Source organism: Capricornis sumatraensis, chromosome 2 (genome assembly GCF_032405125.1).
Source record: "Capricornis sumatraensis isolate serow.1 chromosome 2, serow.2, whole genome shotgun sequence".
Taxonomy (NCBI): domain Eukaryota; kingdom Metazoa; phylum Chordata; class Mammalia; order Artiodactyla; family Bovidae; genus Capricornis; species Capricornis sumatraensis.
In genome coordinates this window covers 59,912,992-59,927,578 of record NC_091070.1, presented here as the reverse complement: position 1 = coordinate 59,927,578, position 14,587 = coordinate 59,912,992, and the positions used below count along the sequence as shown (strand labels likewise).

The 14,587-nt window shown below is 41.5% G+C and overlaps 2 protein-coding genes across 5 annotated transcripts in view; one reads left to right on the top strand and one right to left on the bottom strand.

Moving 5' to 3' along the window:
- The window catches only part of POLE2 (DNA polymerase epsilon 2, accessory subunit), a 29,594-nt gene extending 19,431 nt beyond the window's left edge, over nucleotides 1–10,163 (bottom strand). For 2 of the 4 annotated variants that reach the window (XM_068964911.1, XM_068964912.1), the window contains exons 1-5: nucleotides 10,083–10,163; nucleotides 7,239–7,339; nucleotides 4,340–4,415; nucleotides 2,142–2,219; nucleotides 1,916–2,009 (exon numbers count right to left, since the gene is read on the bottom strand). In XM_068964911.1, the coding sequence (XP_068821012.1) occupies nucleotides 1,916–2,009; nucleotides 2,142–2,219; nucleotides 4,340–4,415; nucleotides 7,239–7,339; nucleotides 10,083–10,150 (417 nt within the window). In that variant the 5' untranslated portion in view covers nucleotides 10,151–10,163. Of the gene's footprint in view, nucleotides 1–1,915; nucleotides 2,010–2,141; nucleotides 2,220–4,335; nucleotides 4,416–7,238; nucleotides 7,340–10,082 lie in introns of those variants that run through there. The other 2 variants (XM_068964913.1, XM_068964914.1) reach the window with 2 other exon arrangements.
- A 2,128-nt stretch (nucleotides 10,164–12,291) lies between these two features.
- KLHDC1 (kelch domain containing 1) overlaps nucleotides 12,292–14,587 on the top strand; it is a 38,734-nt gene continuing 36,438 nt past the window's right edge. Inside the window, exon 1 of the mRNA XM_068965270.1 lies at nucleotides 12,292–12,387. Coding sequence (XP_068821371.1) covers nucleotides 12,292–12,387 — 96 coding nt within the window. The remainder of the gene's footprint in view (nucleotides 12,388–14,587) is intronic.

The following is a 14,587-nucleotide window of genomic DNA, read 5'->3' as shown; positions in this document are numbered from 1 at the left end:
AGGAAATAAACAAGGAGTGTGCAGTCTGACAACAGGGCTACGCACCCCGAATGCCTAGCAGGACCAGCTCTAGTAACTGACACAGGAGATACACTGAGTCGTCAGAGGGTTGAAAGCAGAAAGAGACTGCATCCAACTGGAGATCACAGAGGGCTTCGGAAAACAGGAGGAATCTGAGAGGGCCCTTCCAGAATGAGGAGGGTTTCAACAGTAGAGATAAGACAGAAGAGCAGCAAGAGAGTGAATAGTTTACGCAAAGTCACAGAAGAAGTGAAGAAACGGAAAAATTCCACGTTTCCGTTTTGGCTCCTCTACTTTTCTGAGGGAAAAGTAGAGATTAGGCCAAAAATGTGTGACTGGAAGATTTGTACTTAATCCAATAAGTAGTAAACTTCCTTGAAAGACTTGTGAGCAAAATCATTACAGGATCGGTGCCGAACTTTGGGAAGAGCAATCTGGCAGCACTGTGTAGAGGATGGAGGCAGGAGAGAATAGATGTCTTCAGGGCTCATTCTCTTCAAGCTCTGTTCAGTGCTTACTCCTGCTGACCACCCTCTCCTCCTTGAAACCTCCCAGTGCTTCTGCCGTATAACAGCACCCTAACCTAGCCCCCAAACTTATCCTCTTCCCTTTTCCGTTATCTCTCAGGAGCTCAGCCTCACCTGTGACTCAAGGCAGATGCCCCTCAATCTCTCTCCCTACCCAGATCTCTTTCTTTCCCTGCAGACATGCATCTCACCTGATATCCCGCTGGCGACCTGAACTCAACTGTTTGAAATAGAACCTGCCATCACCTTCCCCCTTCTCCTTTTCCTAGTTGTTAACTTTTTATCATTACGCTACCCATGTACTCTCTCAGGCTCAAAACCTTAATCATCTTGGAGTTTTCACTCTCCCTGTTCTTGTCCAGTCACCACGAAACTGGCTTCCATGTTCCTGGACTGTCCCCTCTTTCTGCTCCCCTTGCCTGCTTTCATTCAGGCTATCATTTATGCCAGGACTAATATCACACACACCTGTAAGTCTTCTCTCATACTCTAATTCATTCTAAAATCTACTGAGAGAGGAAGTGTTCAAGGAACCTGCCGTAATGAATCGCTGTGGTATTTTAAAGCTCCTTGTACCAAGAGAACAGAGTCCAACTCCCAAGAATGGCATCCAAGGCACATCCATGATTTAGCTGCCACTTGACTTTACAGACTTATCCCATGCCACTCCTCCTCACGAGCCTTCCTCTCCACACGAAGGACTGAGTGCTCATCATTTCCTGCACAGAGTCCACTTAACCTTTAGCTCTTTGTTCACAGTTCACCACCTTTCCCCCATTTCCACAAGATCAAAGCAATCAACATCCCTGTCAGATGCCATCGTTTCCCTGAAGCCGTCTCCGATTTTTCTATAGAATGCATTCTCTTTGTATTTCTTCTAAAGCATGTATAAAATTCTACTCTATATTTTATTTGTGCACATGTCTTCAACTTCATAGACTATAGTAGGAGGCAAATGTTGGGCTCAAATCAGACTGACTAGATTCAAATCCTCATTCTACTTACTAGATATAACCTCTGGGCTAGTGACTAAACTTCTCTATGGCTTAGTTTCCCATCTGTAAAATGGGAATAATAGCATTTATACTACTGAATGTTGATATTATGGTGATTAAATGATAAGCAACGTCTGTAAAGTAATAATGCCTGGCATATCAAAAGCATGTGAAAAATGTTAGCTACTATTTTTACCATCATCATGATTGTTAAAGTATTTTTTTCATATATGTATCCTCTGTATGGTCTCAAAATAGAGAGCCCAACAACAGTCTACTGAATGACAAACTTCAGAGTACAAAAGCCCATCCCTTGATTATTCCTGAGTCTAACCTAAGTTGAAATAGTCTCTTTCTCCCACTCCAACTCACCTGGTGCAAAATTGTGTATCGTTCACGAAACAGCTCTGCTTTATCTCTTGCTGTCCCAAATAAATTTGGTGCAGGGTGGTTGGTCATTAATAAACTAGAAAAAAAAGAATATGTCTATTTATGAGTATCATAATACACAAAGATAAATCAAAAATGAAAGACTGTATACCTTCTGAAAAAATATATACATTTGAAATTAGCTTAAATCAATGGATGGCATACTTACGGAAGAAATTTTTTTCTTTCTGAATTGTACACAAAGCGTGGGATATCAAATGCTCCTATGATATTGAAGATATGATCTCTGAAAAACAACCCATAAGAACAAACCTGATTTACTAAAAAATAAGTATTCCAAGTGAACATGAAAACTTGCATTATAATCTTACGTCATACACATATACTTTTCTTTTGTAGTGTCAAAAATAATACAAGGTTTTTAGCCTGTATATTTTCCTCTCAGAGAAAGGAAAGCACTGCCAATACTCTCAAACAAACAAAAAATTTAATCAACTTCTAATTAATAATGTCATCTGTTGGAAAAGAACATTTATAATAAAATAGTGACATCTTAAAGAAATCTCTAATATATACTACTTTTATAAGCTACAAAAGGATATAATTCATTTCCAACTATTTTGTAATCCAAAATATCATGCAAAAGTGACCCAGGAAAAGATGTAAACAGAAAAAAGAACTGCCCCCCAAATTATGACTATATCATTGACATGTATAGTGTTAGAGAAGGGCAATTCACAAAATAATTTACCTTCAGACACTTCTAATATAACCATGTTTGAATGAGGTTAAATAGCACTATTCTCAGCACTACTGCATAAATATGCCAATCTAAAAAAAAATTCCCTAAAATTATATCTAAAATGAAAATGGTCAAAAAAACTTCATGCTCACCTGTTGGTAGCACCTAGTATAGAGAAACAGAAAACCAGTGAACCTGAAGCAAGCCTTGATTCTAGGCACAGTGCCATGGTTTTCTAGTGGATCAGTCTCAGCAAGTTATTTAACTTACCCATGCTCCTTATGCATCTATAATAATGAGAGCCTCTCTCTCCCTTCTGCTATAATATAATGACTTTCTGACAACTGGAGTTGCAAAGATGATTTATAATTCAGTCCCCACTCGACCTCTGTATTGGCTGACAGTAGCATGGCAGCCCACTCCAGTATTCTTATTTGGAGAATCCCCATGGACAGAGGAGCCTGGAGGCGGGCAGTCCATGAAGTTGCAAAGAGTCAGACACAACCGAGCGACTAAGCACAGCACAGCAGCATATGAACAGCTTGACAGAAACAATGGGTACCTTTAATGCCTACTTTAGGATGATAATCCTTATACTTTGATACAATTGGTTTGAATTTCTAATGAGGGATTTAGGAGCAAGTACTCTAGTATCTTAAACAATGAGTGGGCAAGGATAAAATTTAAATACCTTAATTTCTCTTATTTTTTGCAGCTCTAATAAGTTCTAATAGGAAAAAGATTAAAACTTCGAGATAGACATGCACACACTGCTATGTTTTAAATAGATAACCAACAAAAACCTATCGTATAGCAAAAAAAAAAAAAAAAGATGAAAACTACTGACCAAAAGGAGTAATGACTCCTTTCAATTATCTCCATTGCCCCAGTAGGAAAAAAAGTGTTAAACTGTTTCTTTTCATTTTTCCCAGATGTTTTTGTTTCAGTTAAACCCTGTGAATTTGGAAAGTAGAAGGAAAAGGAAAGAGGTACACCTGGGAATAAAACCCAGAAAAATTACTGCCATATAAATTCCTAAGCTCTAACAGTATGAGACAGGGTAACAAGTCATAAAGCTGAGGTTCTACCCTCCTTCGCCATTCAGCATGTTACCCAAGTTAAGTCCCTGAACTTTCGGGACTCAGCCCTTTCAAAACTAAGATAAAAAGTAAATTATACCTCTGAATAATCAATTCAATTCACCTGTAGCATATAAAATATTAAATCAGTTGGGTAAGTGGCAAAAGTCTGTCATGGTACAAACACATCAAAATCTCAAATCCTGAGATAAAAATAGTAAAGATGAGTCATGTAATATTGAGGTTTATAATATTCACTCAGTCGTGTGACTCTGAGACCCCATGGACTACAGCCTGCTAGGCTCCTCTGTCCATGGAATTCTCCAGGCCAGACTACTAGAGTGGGTAGCCATTCCCTTCTCCAGGCGATCTTTCCAACCCAGGGATCAAACCCAGGTCTCCCGCATAGCAGGCGGATTTTTTACCATGAGCCACCAGGGAAGCCCATGTAGCTTATAATGGAAGCTATCACCAAAAAGAAACACAAAGAAAGAACCACTGTAGAGATGGTGACCAAGAAAATAATTTAAAATAAGCACTCAATAACACTTCTGTACAGGGAAAAAGTGAAATTTGTCCACATACATAGTTTCATCTACTGACTGACTGCATTCCTGGACTGCTGCTTCCACTACCGATCGCTCAATCATGTTTGATGACACTGAAAAGAGAAGCTCAAAGTCACATTTTAAAAACAGGCATACAATTTAGTTCTCTCCATATATGGCTGTTTTTCCTTAAAATAATCTTTAAACATTAACCCCAAGATTCTCATTACATAGGTTTTAGGAGGGAAAAGCATGTTAGGTTAGAACAGTAACTAACAAAAGTCTTATCTCAAATATCTTAATTTTCTTCTCTCAAATACACTTATAATACCCTGATACACAGTCAAATGCCTCAGCTTTCTAAATAGTGTTTAGCAATATACATTCAGGTATACAAATGCTTCTGTAAGCTCCTAGGTTAATATGGTTACATACGTATAACTTTTCATCACAACTGCTATGTTTCTTCCTTTTTGTGTGTGTGTGGCTGTGCTTGGTCTTCATAGCGGTGTGCAGGCTTCTCCAGTTGCCCCATGGCATGCAGGATCCTAGTTCCCCTATCAGGGATAGAACCCACGTCCCCTGCACTAGAAGGCAGATTCTTAATCCCTGGACCACCAGAGAAGTTCCCACAACTGCTATGTTTCAACAGGCATGAAAGTAACAGTAATAACAATAACTGCCACCATTTATTAAGCCCTTAGTAAACAAGTGACACTATGCTCAGTACTTCATAAGCGTTACTGGATAGATGTCCTATAAGACTGATGTTCAAGCCATGTCTTACAGATGAGAAAAGCGCAATTCCAAGAGGTCAAATAACCTGCTGATGAACATAACTGGAAGGAGTAGAGAGCAACACAAACCAGGGCCTGGTGATAGGGTGCCCTTAACCACTGTGGTATGTTCTCAGGCAAAATGCCATCATGTGCCATTCAGTTCAGTCGCTCAGTCGTGTCCAACTCTTTGCGACCTCGTGAATCGCAGCACGCCAGGCCTCCCTGTCCATCACCAACTCCGGGAGTTCACTCAAACTCACGTCCATCGAGTCAGTGATGCCATCCAGCCGTCTCATCCTCTGTCGTCCCCTTCTCCTCCTGCCCCCAATCCCTCCCAGCATCAGAGTCTTTTCCAATTAGTCAACTCTTCACATGAGGTGGCCAAAATACTGGAGATTCAGCTTTAGCATCATTTCTTCCAAAGAACACCCAGGGCTGATCTCCTTTAGAATGGACTGGTTGGATCTCCTTGCAGTCCAAGGGACTCTCAAGGGTCTTCTCCAACACCACAGTTCAAAAGCATCAATTCTTCGGCGCTCAGCCTTCGTCACAGTCCAACTCTCGCGTCCATACATGTGCTATTAATGTATACTAATTTTCTAAAATTAATCATTTCTAAATTTTCAACTATAAGGAAAATTTTAAAACAAAGATATGTTTAAAATTCTACCCTTAGAAGTAAAAATGAGATATAATAGCAATTTCTCCTCTATCATAGAAAGTTTCCACCCATTTAACTGAAGAAACCGGCATCTGTACAACCTATGAGAGCAAGGCACACCCACCTCCCTTCTTCAGTGCTCTAGAAACGGGACATTTTTTTCTAGAAGAGCATTTCTCTTTTGTAGGTCCATGCTTATGGCAAAAGATTGAATATTTAACAAAAAGATCCCTCAAGAAAGGCTGAGGCAGGAAGGGAAAGTTATTCTCGCTCACTTTTTTCCCCTCAAACATTTAAAAATAACTAACTTGAGGAATCTGTATGCAGCTCAGGAAGCAACAGTAAGGAGTACATCAAGGCTGTATATTTTCACCCTGCTTATTTAACTTACATGCACACTGGGCTGGATGAAATACAAGCTGGAATCAAGATTGCCGGGAAAAATATCAATAACCTCAGATATGCAGATAACACCACTCTTATGGCAGGAAGTGAATAAGAACTAAAGAGCCTCTTGATGAAAGTGAAAGAGGAGAGTGAAAAAGTTGGCTTAAAGCTCAACATTCAGAAAACGAAGATCATGGCATCTGGTCCCATCACTTCATGGCAAACGGATAGGGAAACAGTAGAAACAGTGGCTGACTTTATTTTTTTGGGTTCCAAAATCACTGCAGATGGTGATTGCAGCCATGAAACTAAAAGACGCTTACTCCTTGGAAGTAAAGTTATGATCAACCTAGACAGCATATTAAGAAGCAGAGACATTACTTTGCCAACAAAGGTCCGTCTAGTCAAGGCTACGGTTTTTCCAGTAGTCATGTATGGATGTGAGAGCTGGACTATAAAGAAATCTGAGCACCAAAGAATTGATGCTTTTGAACTGTGGTGTTGGAGAAGACTCTTCAGAGTCCCTTGGACTGCAAGGAGATCCAACCAGCCCATCTTAAAAGAGATCAGTCCTGAGTGTTCACTGGAAGGACTGATGTTGAAGCTGAAACTCCAATACTTTGGCCACCTAATGCGAAGAGCTACACATCTGAAAAGACCCTGATGCTGGGAAAGATTGAAGGCAGAAGGAGAAGGGGACAACAGAGGATGAGATGGTTGGATGGCATCACTGACTCAATGGAGATGAGAGGGAGGGACAGGGAGGCCTGGAGTGCTATGGTCCATGGTGTTGCGAAGAGTTGGACATGACTGAGCAACTGAACTGAACTGAAGTAACACAAAGAAATAGGCATACAGATAAAAGAAAGTGACCATAATGGAATCAGAGGGAAATTTCATAAAAGGGAAGAACTGTAAAAGAGACTCTGGGAATGCCCCAAGGTTCCAACAGAATTAGAGGCTCCCCTTTAGCAACAAGTGCTACCAGGGGTATGTCTCATGCCATCGAGACATTCAATACTGAGTCCTCAACTTCTTCTTAAACTTTTTAAGATAACTGAGGATGTAGAACTATATGAACAATATACGTTACAGAGAATGTTACTTACAGGGTTGCTTTTCAACTGCATCGATGATCTTTTCCAGTGCATCTTCAAGCTCTATTTCATTGATAGACTGAAGAGCTTCTGTGAGGTACTTAACAGCTTCGCTGATAAGAGAGACTGGTAATTAAGGCTACATGTTTTATGCCAAAATCTGGCAAACATTCGTCAATCCAGCATTGAAATTAAGACCTACTCACTCACTCCGCCCTGCAAGCAATACTCCCCTTTCCTGTGATTTCTGAACAGTCTTTCCCCTACCCACTGCCAATAGAACCATTCTTAAAATCCCAAATCACATCCTTCTTCTAGGGAAGAGTTCCTAAACCAGCTCTACCAGCTACAATCTTCCCTTCCTTCTGAAATTGTTAATCTCACTTATAGGTACCTTACATCTGCTACATCAAGTAGCCTTGTACTATGTATGACTTAACATTAATAAACTCAGTCTGCTTCAATGTTCTGAATATAACAATTAAATAAATATTTATTAACTTGATAATGCATTTGCTTAAGTTCCAGTAATTTCATCATCGTTTTCAACTGTAAAATAAGGGGAAAAAATGGGCCAGAAAAAACTTTGACATTTGAATATCGTCGTAGAGGTAATAACATTCACTAAAATCACATGAATCCCTCACGCCCGCACCCATAATAATAAAACTGAAATTTTTAATAAACCACATGAATTCTTGATTTAAATAATAATTCTCAGAGTGAACACTGTCTCCTTAAACAATTAGCTATTTCCAGGCCATTCTGTATTTGTGGACCACAACTTTACACTTTATATCAATATTAATTGTTATAGTCATATATCTTAGGTTGCTTATTGTTTCATGTGTGGGTGTCTCATCCCTTTAGTTTATTATAGAACATGATTGATTCCCTAAAATCACATATGTACTGCGTGAATCTTGGGAAAGCTACTAGGATAGACCAAAGTCATACCGGAGCTTGTCCCTGTCAAAGCTCACTGGTCTTATCCAGTGTCTCTGGACTTCCTGATGCTCTCCTGCTTCAAGATCTTGATATGGTCACTTCTCCCCTACTCTTTACCTACTCAAGACCTGCTCATACTCAGTTTAAACCATTCTTTTTTTTCCCCAAAATCATTCTTTAATGAAGCCTTTCTTGACTCTAGAACTCTATACACCTGGTTATACGCTATCACAGCACTTCTTTCCTTGGATACTTTTCACAATTGAAAGTAAATAATTGTGAATTATTTAATATCCATGCCAGACAGACTTCTAAGATGACCCCTAATAATCCACACCTCCTGGTAATCACCTTGTTTAATCACCTCCCCTTGAGTGTGGGTTGAACCTAATGACTTGCTTCTAATAATAGAATATGGCACGAGTGATCAAATATTTTACTGTATTGTACTTTTTGTATTGTACTTTTAAAAATAAACATTTTTAAGTAACAAGATGTCACTTTCTTGCCTTAAGTTACAAAAAACGGTGGCTTTAATTTACAAGCAGACTCTCTTGCTAGTTTTGATAAAGTAAGCTGCCATGTTGGGGAGGCCCAATAGCCAGCAAGGACTTAAGCCCTCAGTCGGACAATCCTGGATGAACTGAATCCTGCCAATCACTGAATGAACTCGGAAGCAAACCCTGCCCAACTGACTGTGAGATGACTGCATCTTGACCGCAGCCTTTTGAGAGACGGTGAAGCTAAAGACCCAAGTAAGCCTACCTGAATTCCTGACCCATGGAAAATGTGAGAATTTAAGTGCCTGCTGTTTTAAACGTCTAAATTGGGGGTAATGAGTTATGCAGCAATAAATAATTAATACACTATCTGCCCCCCGACCTCCGCAGTGTTGTACTCTCCTATTCCCTTGCTCCATAAGTATTTTGCAGCTAATATATTTCAGTGTATTTCTGACTGAATTAATGAATGACAGCTCGGTGTTAAGTCAAATCCTAAGTGAAAAGAAAAATACCAACTGATTTATTGCTTGTATTTTTTAAATGTCGGGGATCAACAGATAATCAAATAATCAGAATTTATTATTTTCTCCTACAGAATATCCACTCTTGCCCCTGTTCACTAACCCCAAAACATGGTAAAAGTCCCATAAAACTCATCTTCACAAAAACAAACCAAAAACCTCTACACACACGAGACCAAGCAAAACCTGGTAGAGAAGTGTGTCCCGTCCAGCAGGTATTTACATATGTAAATACCGTTGTTGTTTTTTTTTAAGGCAGATTTAATGAGAAAAATCTTGTATAGGATCATTCTACAAATCGTAGAAAACACGGATATGGCAAGAGAAGTTCTAAAGGAAATCTTAAAAAAAAAAAAAAAAAAAGACATGCTTCAAACCTACCCACTTTTTAACCCTTCACGAATTCTCTCTCAAGAATAGGACCTGACCTAAAACTGGGAGAGCTGGCAGGGCCCACAATTTGTACCAATCTGACAGCTACTGGCAAGCAATGGGCTTTCCCAGGTCGCTCATTCGCTGTCTCCGTAACCACGTGAGCAGCGATGCTGGGATTACCATGCCGCAGAGGAAAAGACTAAGCGGGCAGAGAGGGCCCAAGCACCGTGCTAATATACGGATGCTGCGGAACCTATCGCCACTTCTCCTGCTGTTTGGCAAGTGCAGGAGAGCCTCATCCCTTCCGGAAGAAACTTTACGAGTCCGCGTCGGGCAATCTAAGAAGGCATCGCCAGATCCTCTTCGGTTCTTAGAACTCTCTCAGGGTCTCTGTCATTTTAAGGCCAGAGGCCAGGTTCCGTCTCGGCGTGCGGCTCACTCCGCTGCCCCGCACAGCGGTCTGGCCCTGGCTCTGCCCTCCTACCCCGCCAGCTATCCGGCCGACTCACCCCCGGAGCATCAATCCGCGAAGCTTGAAGGCGGAGAGCGCCCGGCTCCTTAACCGCTCAGGCGCCATGTTTGCGTTTTGGCGCCACGGCCCCGGCTCCGCCCCTTCCCGGGCGAGCCGGGTCCTGGCCCCGCCTCAGAAACGCCAGTTCTCTATATTTAAATAGCGCCGGAGGCCACTACTCCTCTCAGTGCGTGGAAAGATCCGCGGTTCCGCGGGCCAGGCAGGCTGCCTCCTTGCACCCTCTAAGTTGCAGGAGAAAACGACCCTAGACTGCTCTGTTATTGGGATACTGACCAGCGAGTGCGCTGCTGTCTGGTTGGGAATGTGCTTCCCTATCTCAAGTGCTTTCGCGGAACCCACTTCCACCTTCGGTGACTCCCGTCGGGCTCATCCGAACCTTGGGGCCCTTCAATACTTATGTTCTCTGCTTCTCACAAGCCCTGGAAATGCTCTGTTTCACCACAGGTTTTTCCCCGACATTCACTCGCAGCTGTTATACCTCACCATAATTCTCAACCGCTCCACTTTATATTTAAGTTGAGGGCTGCCTTTAAGCGCTTTAAATGTATTAATATATTGCTTGTAAAGCCAAATGAGTTGTGTGCTGTTTTTTCAACATCTTCCTTTTACTGATGAAAAAAGTGAAACACAGATATGGTAGGTAGATGGCTCATTCAAGATGAAAAACATTCAGTGAGCGATGGATGGAGCCAGGATTACTCAATCTTTCCAGCAAGTGAGCTGTTAATTTGCTACGCGTCAAAACGCTTGCTCCGATGAGTTAAAATAAAAACCTTGGAGTGCTTATAAGTGAACGTGCAGTCTTATGAAATGTGAGGATGATTCCTAAGAACTACTATACAGTGGCTTCCAGTGTATTCGACTTGTTGCTTATGTACGACTCTGCGACCCGATGGACTGGAGCCCGACAGGTTCCTCTGTCCAACGGATTTCCCAGGCAATAGTACAGTGGGTTGCCTCTTCCTTCTGGGAATCTTCCCAACCCAGGGATTGAACCCAGGTCTCCTGCACTGGCAGGCAGATTCTTTTACTGCTGAGCCACCAGGGAAGGCCAGTATCTACATATTTAGAATTTATTTAGTATCTATTACTACGAGACTCTGAGGAGTCAATAATACTTGATTATTTCAGCGTTTGTGTCTAACGCGGCCTCTGTACCAACTAGCTACAGCAAGCAGGCACTTAATAATCATATGCTGAATAAATGAATGAATTAACGTTCTGAGGGGGTGAGCAGCCACATTCTCTAAAAGGACAGGGGCATTTATAGACACTGGCATAATTATTGTCTTCCCTCTTGGCACTAGTTTTACTTCAGTAACATCATTTTATAGCAAGGGTTAGGCAGCTTTCTCTGGAAGGGGCCAAAGAGTAAACATTTTCCACAGTGAGACCTATCTGGTCTTTGTTGCAGGTACTCAGCTGGGCCTACTCAGCTCTGTGGCTTACATCAGCAGCCACAGACAGTCCTTAAACGAATTAGAGTGGCTGTGTGCCAATAAACTATGTACAGATGCTGAAATTTGGATTTGTATTTTTTATGAGTAATATAATTTTTAATTTTTTTCAACCATTAAAAAATGTATAATTATTTTTAACTTGTGGGCGCCACAGAATCACGTAAAGATTTGGCCTGCAGGCTGTAGCTTGTTGGCGTACGTTTTAGAAAATTTTCAAAAAATATATATATATATTATATATATATATATTTTCTCATTCTCTCCTATTCTCGCTCTCTCTCTCTGGATAACCATCTCTGCTGGAAGTTGAATGGAAAAGGCAAACTCTCATAAAGCATTTGTGTACTAATACATTGATTTAAATCACAGCAACATCAAGTCCGTGTACAAGAAGTCCATTGAGTCACTGGATAAGGTACAGAGTTAGGCTGTTCCGCCCACACAACACAATCCAAGTGACACGAAATCGGCGAGTGGCAGGGCTGCGGAGAAGCGAAGGCACCTCCCTGCCCACTCAGACCTCAAGCATCCCTAACTGGCGACGCCACCCCGGGCTCGGCTTCCCGGGCGGGCTTCGGGACGGCGCAGCCGCACTGGTGCCGCCTTCCCACCAATCTCGACCCTCGACGCGTTCCGTTCGTGCGTGGAGGAGCCAGGCGGGAGAAGAGGCCGCTCCGTGGGCAGGGGCTGCGGCGCGCCGAGCGGCTGGGCCCAGCAACCGCGCGGATGGCGGACTCGCAGCTGTTCTGCGTGGCCGAGGAGCGCAGCGGCCACTGTGCCGTGGTGGATGGAAACTTCCTCTACGTATGGGGGGGCTACGTGGTAAGGGGAAGAGGCGGGACGGGGCGGACTCGCGCCGGGAGACCGCCCGGCCTCTCGGCCCGACCGGCCGACTAGCCCCCGCCCACACCCGGCCCAGAGGCGGGGGCCAGTCCGCGGCCCTGGCCGACGCCGTCGGCGCCCCGCCCGGCCCTCTGCTGTCGGCCGCTCTTCCGCCGCTTCGGGGCTGGACGCCGAGCCGCCGTTGCTTGCACTAGGAAAGCCTTCAAAGCCCGCTCCGGGGCCCTTCCCATTCTCCAGTCCGCCGGGTCCTCGCAGCTGGCGGATAGCTCGGCTTGCTCAGCGCTCAGGCGGTTACTGCGCGATTGATGATCATTTTTAAATGCTTACGCAGACGCAAAAGCCCACCGAGGATGCCGTCCTATATTATTCCATAAATATTTCCTTATTCCCGCGGCGCGATTCGGAATCATTGAAGCATTTAAGCATTCTTAAGTAGTTTTTTTAGTGGCATTCCTTTACCAGTGGGTAATGACAAGTTTTTTTTTTTCCCGAATCTGAAAACAGGCTCATATTAACAGTATGAATGTTAGGCTTTAAAATTCTTGTTACAGTGGAGGTTTGAAAATGTGCTTTGTTTCTATAATCGTAGGATTATAGAATCAAGGATTCTAAAGATGGAAAGCAGTTCAGGAATATATGCCGACCCCTTTAGTTTAAGATTTAAGAAAAAAAAAAAAAAAGCGATCCATCTGGAGTTCTACTGGAGGTAGAACAGATATTTTTCTGACTGATTCGATACTGTTATGTGACAGATGTAACATGACTGAATCGCTCAAAGAAATAAAGAACATACTGTGTATGTTAAATGATTCTCACATCCAAGTTGGTTTTTGTTTTGTTTGTGTTTATTTTTAATCTGATTCAGTGTCAGGATGGGAAAATCAGAACTCACATTTGAGTGCCTACTATACGTGGCATGTGTTAGGAAATCTCATATTCCTAATCTTAAATAATCCTTACTATACCTTTTAAGGTAAGTAATATACTATTTTAAAGTTAAGGTCTATGAGTCAGTAAGAGTAAATAATTTGACCGTTTGGCTGCACGGGCAGCAGATTCCAAATGAGATATATTGGATTTCCAAAGCCTATTTTTTTCTATGATAAACATAAATTAGGCTTTCTTAAGGTCTAATAGTTCCACCTCATGTTCTTGGTGAAAATACAGTCTAGATATAATGATGGTTTTTGCAGAAGAAATATTTTTATTGTTTTGAGGTATACCACTTGAAGATGTACAGTTGTCAGACTTCAGGGCTATATTAATTCTTAGTGTTGTGACAGATGAAAAAAATCTCACTTAAGATAGTAATCTGTAATATCTCATATCTGGTGACAATATAGATTTCTGTTGGGCCCATAACTGAAATGTCTGGAGTTTTTACATTTCATTTTAATCTTGAAAATTGTGTAATTGGTAAGATTCCAGGTTTTCAGGTGATAGTCAGTAAATAGAAATACTTCCTGCTACTGATCCGATGAGTAAATGCTATAAGAACCACCCTGGAAAGTACCGCACAGATTTGGATCAAGCCTACTTTTAAATCCAGGGATTGTCAGCACTTGTATTATGTATAAGGCATAAGCAGAAGGAAAGAGTGGGAGGCAGAAAAGAAGACATGGCGTATCATGATGAAAAAGTAGAATCATTCCAACAGTTCTTTTATTCACATCCTTCTGAACAGCTAAAAGGCCCTGGAATCTAGAGATAATCCAGTAGTCAGTTGTTAAGAATAGTATTCAGTTGATTCCAGATTGTTTGTTCCAAACCCAGTTTTCCTCCTCATGAACGCAATGTGTGTTAAAATTGACAAAAGTATATCCTAAAACTTGAATGGCCCACATTTATCTGTCTAAATTATTATTACCCTATTATTGAACATCTTGTAAAATCCAGTGTGTCTGAAAATAGCCCTGCCTCTAGAGGTAAGAGCAGCAATGCTGAAAAAAGTAAATTCTAATTGGTGCCAGAATATTCTCTTGTTCCTAGTTTTCTCATATATTTTCCACACTACTGAAATTCATACAAACTTTAGTATTACAACTAGGAACATTTAAAAGTTGTGAGTAGTTTTTTCTAAATTTTTGAGGAGAAGCACAATGTTTTAGTGTGTTTACAGATTATATACTTTCCTCTTAAGGTTTAATCATATGAACACTTTTATTTGCATAATACAATT